This window comes from Oncorhynchus clarkii, chromosome 10 (genome assembly GCF_045791955.1).
Source record: "Oncorhynchus clarkii lewisi isolate Uvic-CL-2024 chromosome 10, UVic_Ocla_1.0, whole genome shotgun sequence".
Lineage (NCBI taxonomy): Eukaryota > Metazoa > Chordata > Actinopteri > Salmoniformes > Salmonidae > Oncorhynchus > Oncorhynchus clarkii.
The window spans coordinates 52901784-52909836 of record NC_092156.1 but is presented as its reverse complement, the minus strand read 5'-3'; the positions used below and the strand labels follow the sequence as shown (position 1 = coordinate 52909836).

General features: G+C 41.5%; 1 protein-coding gene across 2 annotated transcripts; it reads left to right on the top strand.

The window, feature by feature from the left end:
- The first annotated feature begins 50 nt into the window (after positions 1–50).
- On the top strand, positions 51–6462 carry LOC139418774 (caspase 3, apoptosis-related cysteine peptidase a). Of its 2 annotated transcripts, none has more exons than XM_071168463.1 (6): positions 51–320; positions 1156–1295; positions 2607–2735; positions 3559–3734; positions 4967–5081; positions 5324–6462. In XM_071168463.1, exons 1-6 carry the CDS (start codon positions 256–258, stop codon positions 5551–5553), a joined length of 855 nt encoding a protein of 284 aa, XP_071024564.1. In that variant the 5' UTR covers positions 51–255; the 3' UTR covers positions 5554–6462. The 2 variants fall into 2 exon arrangements, with proteins under 2 accessions (XP_071024564.1, XP_071024565.1); XM_071168464.1 differs by lacking the exon at positions 51–320 and adding an exon at positions 343–377.
- Positions 6463–8053: the final 1591 nt, after the last annotated feature.

Sequence of the window (8053 nt, the reverse complement as noted above, 5' to 3'; positions counted from 1 at the left end):
AGTTGTGTGGAAGTGTGGAAACCGAACGCCCCCTTGCATTGGTTTCGATTGTGACGTATCTAATATTGTTTACTCCGGACGCTACTATTGGTTGGTTGCGGACTGTTGTTTGTAACAAAGAACTATAGGAAGACATGTGCATACAATATATTGCCTTGATATAAGGGTGGCCATTTGCACGGTCTGACCAAAACTTTACTACCAACATTTTTATATAGTCACTGACATTTGTTTGAAATCGATTCGCAGAATACCATGTCAGCAGCAAACGATTTGAGTGCCGGGGACTGCGTTGACGCTAGGCGGGGCGATGGACAAGAGTGAGATTCTTTGTTATCTCAATGCATGTATTTTACGAAGTAGCCTAGCAAACCGTGGTAAAGTTGTTTTGAGTTGCGATATTCACCAGTCATTCGGACGACCACATGTTATTATACATTTTTGTAATGAAATCAGGACATTAGGCGACATTGTTACTTGATGATCGTGTTGCGGCCACGGAGTTTGATGCCTATATTTGGTCCATGCTAGACAACATACAGGAAATTGCCAAAATTGTTATTGTGTCACGCCTATAGTTGACACACGAACACACAGCCATATACGACTAAAAAGAGACGTTTTACAATAGGAGATCTATTGTATCTCTTTTGAAAAAGTATTATATTTTTATTCATAGATATTGCTTAACAGTCTGAGAGAGAGAGAAGGCACAGGGTCAGCCACATGGCAACACCCCTGGGATAATTTTGGGTTAAGGGCCTGCCTGGGAAATGCTTTTGAAATGCATCCTTCCACCCTTTCTTAAAGTAATCACTGATTCTACAGATGAAAAGTAAGGGTACCACCTCACAGCTTCCACACAATCCACATGTCTGATCAGTTATTACTTTGATGGAAGGATGCTCAAAAGTATTTCAACGGTTCAAGTGTATACTTACTCAAAACCCAGTCTGGGATTTGACTTACACAGAGTATCAGCTTGGCGTATTGCTGTAATCTAACTAGTGGTCCTGTGTTTCTCAGTTGGTAAGAGCTACCAATGACAAAGTCGTACGTTCAATTCTCAGAGGGATTCTCAGTGTGCATGACACACGAAAATGTAAGTGACTTTGGATGAAAGCATCTGCTAAGTGGCATCTATTTGTTTCCTAGGTCAGAGGGCCCCTGTGGTGGCTCTGGGTCTATGCAGGTGGATGCCAAGCCTCAGTCCCATAGCTTCAGGTACAGCCTCAGCTACCCCAGCATTGGCCAGTGTATCATCATTAACAACAAGAACTTTGACAGAAGAACAGGTATTGTGTTCGTTCATTTGTAGACTCTGGGTCTAGGCTATGTCTAATACTTATGTTTTGTATTTGCATAAAGCTTGTTATTCAGCTTCTTCACAGTGGGGAAACTAGTTGAAATTACATCATTATAACCTGATTATGTAAAATGGTTGTAATGACATTACCTCACCCAGCTTTGTCTGCTGGGTTACTACTGTAAGAATATTTGTAAAGGCAGTGATGTAAAGTACTTAAGTAAAAATACTTTAAAGTACTATTTAAGTAGTTTTTTTTGCAGTATCTATACTTTACTATTCAGATTTTATACAACTTTTACTTCACTACATTCCTAAAGAAAATAATGTACTTTTTACTCATACATTTTCCCCGATACCCAAAAGTATGTTACATTTTGAATGCTTAGCAGAACAGGAAAATGGTCCAATTCACCCACTTATCAAGAGAATATCCCTGGTCATCCCTACTGCCTCTGACCTGGAGGACTCACTAAATACACATGCTTGTTTTGTAAATTATGTGTGAGTGTTGGAGTGTGCCTCTGGCTAGCCAAATAAAATAAAAATGGTTCTGTCTGGTTTGCTTTATATAAGGAATTTGCAATTATTTATGTTTTTACCATTTGATATATATATATATTTAAGTATTACCCCTTTTTCATGGTATACAATTGGTAGTTTACAGTATTGTCCCATTGCTGCAACTCCCATACAGACTCAGGAGAGGCGAAGGTCAAGAGCCGTGCATCCTCCGAAACACAACTCAGCCAAGCCGCACTGCTTCTTGACACAATGCCCGCTTAACCCGGAAGCCAGCCACACCAATGTGTTGGAGGAAACACCATACACCTGGCGACTGTGTCAGGCCTGCCACAGGAGCTTGTGAGCGATGGGACAAGAACATCCCTGCCGGCCAAGCCCTCCCCTTACTCGGACTACGCTGGGCCAATTGTGCGCCGCCCCATGGGTCTCCCGGTTGCGGCTGGCTGCAACAGAACCTCTAGTGGCACAGCTAGCACTGCGAATCAGTGCCTTAGACCACTTTGCCACATGGGAGGCCCCTATATTTTTGGAATTACATTTACTTTTGATACTTAATTATATTTAAAACCCAAAACTTTTAGACTTACTCAAGTAGTATTTTACTGGGTGACTCACTTTTACTTGTCATTTTAAGGTATCTTTACTTTTACTCAAGTATGACAATCAGGTACATTTTCCACTACTGTGTAAAGGCTGTATGTACACAATGATGACACACATTACATATCCAGAAAGCAAATTGAATTAGTCTAATAACTTTACTTTGTTTTTAAAGGTATGAATGTACGCAATGGCACAGATGTGGATGCAGGCAACGTGATGAAGGTGTTTGGGAAACTGGGTTATAAGGTGAAGGTTTACAATGACCAGAAAGTGGACCAGATCAAGCATGTTTTAACCACAGGTAAGCATGTTTGAAAGTCAGCACCACCACTGACAACCACCACGAAGATGGGTTTGTCTTCGTATAAAGATCATACACAGAAGACATTCAGTAAATTACGTTTTAAAAGCAGCCCATTCACAATAAAAACAAGTAAAAGTACATGGTCTCCTGTACTTAAACTGAGAATCAACAATATTACGTTTCCACGAGCAACAGGGTTAAGCAAAAACATTGCAGGTGTGCACGATGCAAAACGATCCGCTCTCAGTGTCTGCACATGTGCTCTGTGTCTGTTGCGCTTCAGTCACTCACCTGCAACGTGATAGCTGTGTGAAAACACTGGTGAAGAAAATGAGCGTCTCGTTTCTCACTTCTTGTTGTTCTGGAAATTGTCCCAATACTACTCTTGTCTACCTTTTTAAAGGGGCAATCCGCAGTTGAAACAATAACAAAACGCCTTCCCCACAAATGTTTCAGTAAAAAGTTGAGAGATGGGGCTGAAGAAATGTAACCATTCCCAACTCATAGACAGAGCTATGGATGCCATGACTGATCATCCGTGATATCAACATTATAGTTTTAACCATGTTTTAAAATGCTGTACAGTGTCTGTTTACATTTACTTCGTTTACAAACATTGAAGTAATGCAAGCTTATATTTTGGGTTCTGATGGAGTATGACAGTTTAACTAGGCTCATGAGGAATTTATGTTATGTTCTTCAAGAATCAATGGGTACATCAATAATCAATCATTTATAAGTAAAAAATATATGTAGCAACAGCAGATAGAGCCTTTTAAATTCTGTGAAGGACCAATCAAAAACTTGATGCTGTTTCCAGCCTCCAAGGAGGACCACAGCTGCTCCGCTTCGTTCGTGTGTGTCCTGCTGAGTCACGGGGATGATGGAGTGTTCTTCGGGACGGATGCCTCAATCGAGCTCAAGAGCCTCACCAGCCTGTTCCGGGGCGACCGCTGCAACTCGCTGGTGGGCAAGCCCAAACTTTTCTTCATCCAGGTACTGTGGCCATTATTATTTATTTATTTTTATTTCACCTTTATTTAACCAGGTAGGCAAGTTGAGAACAAGTTCTCATTTACAATTGCGACCTGGCCAAGATAAAGCAACGCAGTTCGACACATACAACAACACAGAGTTACACATGGAGTAAAACAAACATACAGTCAATAATACAGTAGAAACAAGTATATACGATGTGAGCAAATGAGGTGAGATAAGGGAGGTAAAGGCAAAACAAAGTAAATACAATATAGCAAGTAAAACACTGGAATGGTAGATTTGCAGTGGAAGAATGTGCAGAGTAGAAATAAAAATAATGGGGTGCAAAGGAGAAAAATAAATAAAATAAAATAAATACAGTAGGGAAAGAGGTAGTTGTTTGGCTAAATTATAGATTGGGCTATGCACAGGTGCAGTAATCTGTGAGCTGCTCTGACAGCTGGTGCTTAAAGCTAGTGAGGGAGATAAGTGTTTCCAGTTTCAGAGATTTTTGTAGTTTCAAACCAAACCAAAGCACTAGAACAACAATATGAAGTTAAGGTTAAAAGAAGGTATAAGATAGAGGCTAATTGAATCCCCTACTGACAAAACAGGTTTGTCTCGTCCACAGTCAAATAAAAAAAACAAATATTTGTCACATGCGCCGAATACAACACATGCGCCAAATACAACCTTACAGTGAAATTCTTACTTTATAAGCCCTTAACCAACAAAGCAGTTAAGAAAAAAATACTAAGAAATAAAAGTAACAAATAATTAAAAAGTAGCAGTAAAATAAGAATAGCGAGGCTATATACAGGGGGTACCGGTACACAGTCGATGTGCGGGGGCACCGGTTAGTTAAGGTATTTTAGGTAATATGTACATGTAGGTAGTTATTAAAGTGACTGCATAGATAATATGGGGGGGGGGGAATGCAAATAGTCTGGGTAACCATTTTATTTGATGTTCAGGAGTCTTATGGCTTGGGGCTAGAAGCTGTTTAGAAGCCTCTTGGACCTAGAATTGGCACTCTTATACCGCTTGCCGTGCAGTAGCAGAGAGAACAGTCTATGGCTAGGGTGGCTGGAGTCTGACAATTTTTAGGGCCTTCCTCTGACACTGCCTGGTATAGAGGTCCTGGATGACAGGAAGAGGTGAGGGAGGGATTGTTCAAAAGGTAGCCTTTGCGTTCGTGTGTGACTGTGACTGATCAATGTCTCCTGTTCCCCCGTGTGTGTGACAAGCAGGCTTGCAGAGGTACTGATCTGGACGGGGGCATCGAGGCAGACAGCAGTTCAGATGGGAGTTCAACCAAGATCCCTGTGGAAGCAGACTTCCTCTATGCCTACTCCACAGCTCCAGGTCCAAGACATGTTCCAAAGCCACACACACACACACACATAGAAGTAGTCTCCAGTCTGGTTTCCTTGAGGTGTGAATAGATCTATAAGTAATTGGATCTGTGAATGCAAGGCTACCACCCTCTTACTTTACCAATCCATCCAATTTAGATCTGTTATTATCTGAGCATGGATGCATTTTCTGAATTATTCAAACCAGGCCCAAGAGTCAACTCTTATGTGCTCTCACATGTCTTCCCACAGGCTACTACTCATGGAGAAACACTCAGACTGGCTCCTGGTTTATCCAATCTCTGTGTGAGATGATTGGCAAGTACAGCAAAGAGCTGGAGGTCCAACACATCCTGACCCGGGTCAACCACAAGGTGGCGACAGAGTTTGAGTCTGCGTCAAACTCTCCCGGCTTCGATGCCAAGAAGCAGATCCCCTGCATTGTATCAATGCTGACCAAAGAGATGTACTTTACATCCTGAAATGAGAAAGGTTTGAAGAAGCTCCTTATTTGCCTGGTCCCAGATTGGTTTTAGCTGTCTCGCCACTCCATTGGTCATACTCCTGGTACCAGCTTCTATCTGAGTGAGGGCAATAGATGTGTGTTTGTTTTGGTTGTGGATTGTATTAGCTAAATTTTTAACACCACTGCTCAATCACTCTAGCTCAAGTTGGACTTGGTTTAAACTTGTAGGCTTAAGTATCACATTTTATGTTGGAGGTTGAAACCTCTGTCATGCTTTCAGCCTGATGTCAAGAAGTTGACTCTTCTTCATTGTAGCGGTCAGTTCACATTTCAATTCCATCAACTGAGGAAGTGTGAAATCCTAATTTTAAATGTTAAATTTAAATAACTTCCTAAATGCACTGATTGATTTGAAAGTTGAATTGACCCCAACCCTGTTTCTTACTGAATGATCCCTTGTGTGTAAAGTTTAACGGAGGATGTGCATAACGTTTTGGGAGTAGATTGCAGGGGTAGTGTGTACTAATCAAATCGTGGATGTGCAACTCCTCTACAAGCACCAGCATTTCTCCCTAATTTTTCTTTAAACATTTTATTTGGTTATTTTTACAATGTCTAGAACCACACATTTTGTTGGATACTTGAATGAGTAGTCAAAGTGCATTTCTGAAGGGATTATGTTACATTTGTCTTTTGTGTGGGTTTAAATTAATGATTTTTTTTTTAATTGACGGATATTGTGTAGGTTCGTTATAGTTATTCTGTGAAAAAAAACAATCCTGTTAAATTAATTCTGCAGCAATAAGGCTTGCTTGCCCTTCCGCCTTCTTTCAGTCCGCTCCAAAGTGGGTCAATTGAAAGCTCTTCCTGGCCTGAACATGACCAAATGCTTACTCTGTTTGTAGGTTAAAAACATTTTCTCCTGTCCTGGCGTAACAAATGTGTGTGGTATGTTGATAGGATGTGTATGCTGATAGACAGGATGTGTCCTCTCTTACTTGGCAGAGACATTTTGTCTATATATTAAAGGCCCAGTTGTAGAAGCTTAAAGGTGCACTCCGGTAGTGATGTGCGGGGTCAGCTGTTTTATTCACCCGCCCGCAATTGCTAATAACCCATCTGTAACCACCCAACTATATGTGATAAAGTGAAAATGCAATAAGATTTTCTGTGCAAAATGTACACGTGACATCAGTTTGACAGGAATTAAAGCTGTGAAAAACATGTTTCTGATAAGATTTCATTTCGGCTGCAAGAACTGCTTGATTCTGCAGGAGTTAATTATATCATAAATAATCATAATGGTGCCAGAGGAGATGGCTCTTAACCAATTGTGCTATTTTGTATGTGTTTTTCGCATTATTTGTAACTTTGTACATAATGTTTCTGCCACCGTCTATTATGACCGAAACGAGCTTCTAGATATCAGAACAGTGATAATTGACCTCAAACTGGACAACACATTTGCCACACTGATCCTCACCCCTGAGGGGCCCCAGTGTTGTGTGCTTAGTACTCCCTGTTCACTCACGACTGCACGGCAAGGCACGACTCCAACACCATTAAATTTGCAAATGACACAACGGTGGTAGGCCTGATCACCAACAACGATGAGACCGCCCACAAGAAGGACGTCAGAGACGTGGAAGTGTCTCCCTCAATGTGAGAGCTTCAAGTTCCTTGGTGTCCACATCACCAACAAAATATCATGATCCAAACACACCAAGACAGTTGTGATGAGGGCACGACGATGATCTTTTCAGTCCCCCTCAGGAGACTGAAAATGTTTGGCATGGGTAATCAGATCCTCAAAAAGTTCAACAGCTGCACCATCGAGAGCATCCTGACTGGTTGCGTGGTATGGCAACTCCTCGGCTTTTGACAGCAAGACGCTACAGAGGGTAGTGGGTACGGCCCAGTACATCATTGGGGCCAAGCTTCCTGCCATATACCAGACAGTGGGTGTCAGAGGAAGGCCCTAAATATTGCCACCCTAGTCATAGACTGTTCTCTCTTCTGCCACACGGCAAGCGGTGCCGGAGCGCCAAGTCTAGTTCGAAAAGGCTTCTGATCAGCTTCTACCCCCAAGACTGCTGAACAGCTAATCAAATGGTTACCCGGACTATTTGCATTGACCCACCCCCCCCCCCTTTTTTTTTACACTGATTAGGCACATTGTTACAGAGAACAGTTTATTGTGATAGCAGTTTACAGTTTATTATCCATCTGAACAGTACAGTTCCCCATCTTGTGACTGTCAAATTTGTATAGTGTCTCAAAATCATCACACATAACATCTTTCCCAAACATTAGGCCACTGTTCTGGTCCTCACTTCTTTTAATTTTCAACTCTCCATTTAGCAGCTTTTCTCTTATTGAATTACACTTCAACATTGTCTCTTTTTTCTCAGTGGGTCAAAGTTAACTTTTTCTGCCCAGGTTTCCAAAAGCATGTGGAAATTGGCATGTATTTGCTGCGCGTACAGTTACATACTGACCAGATGTGCGCCATCACA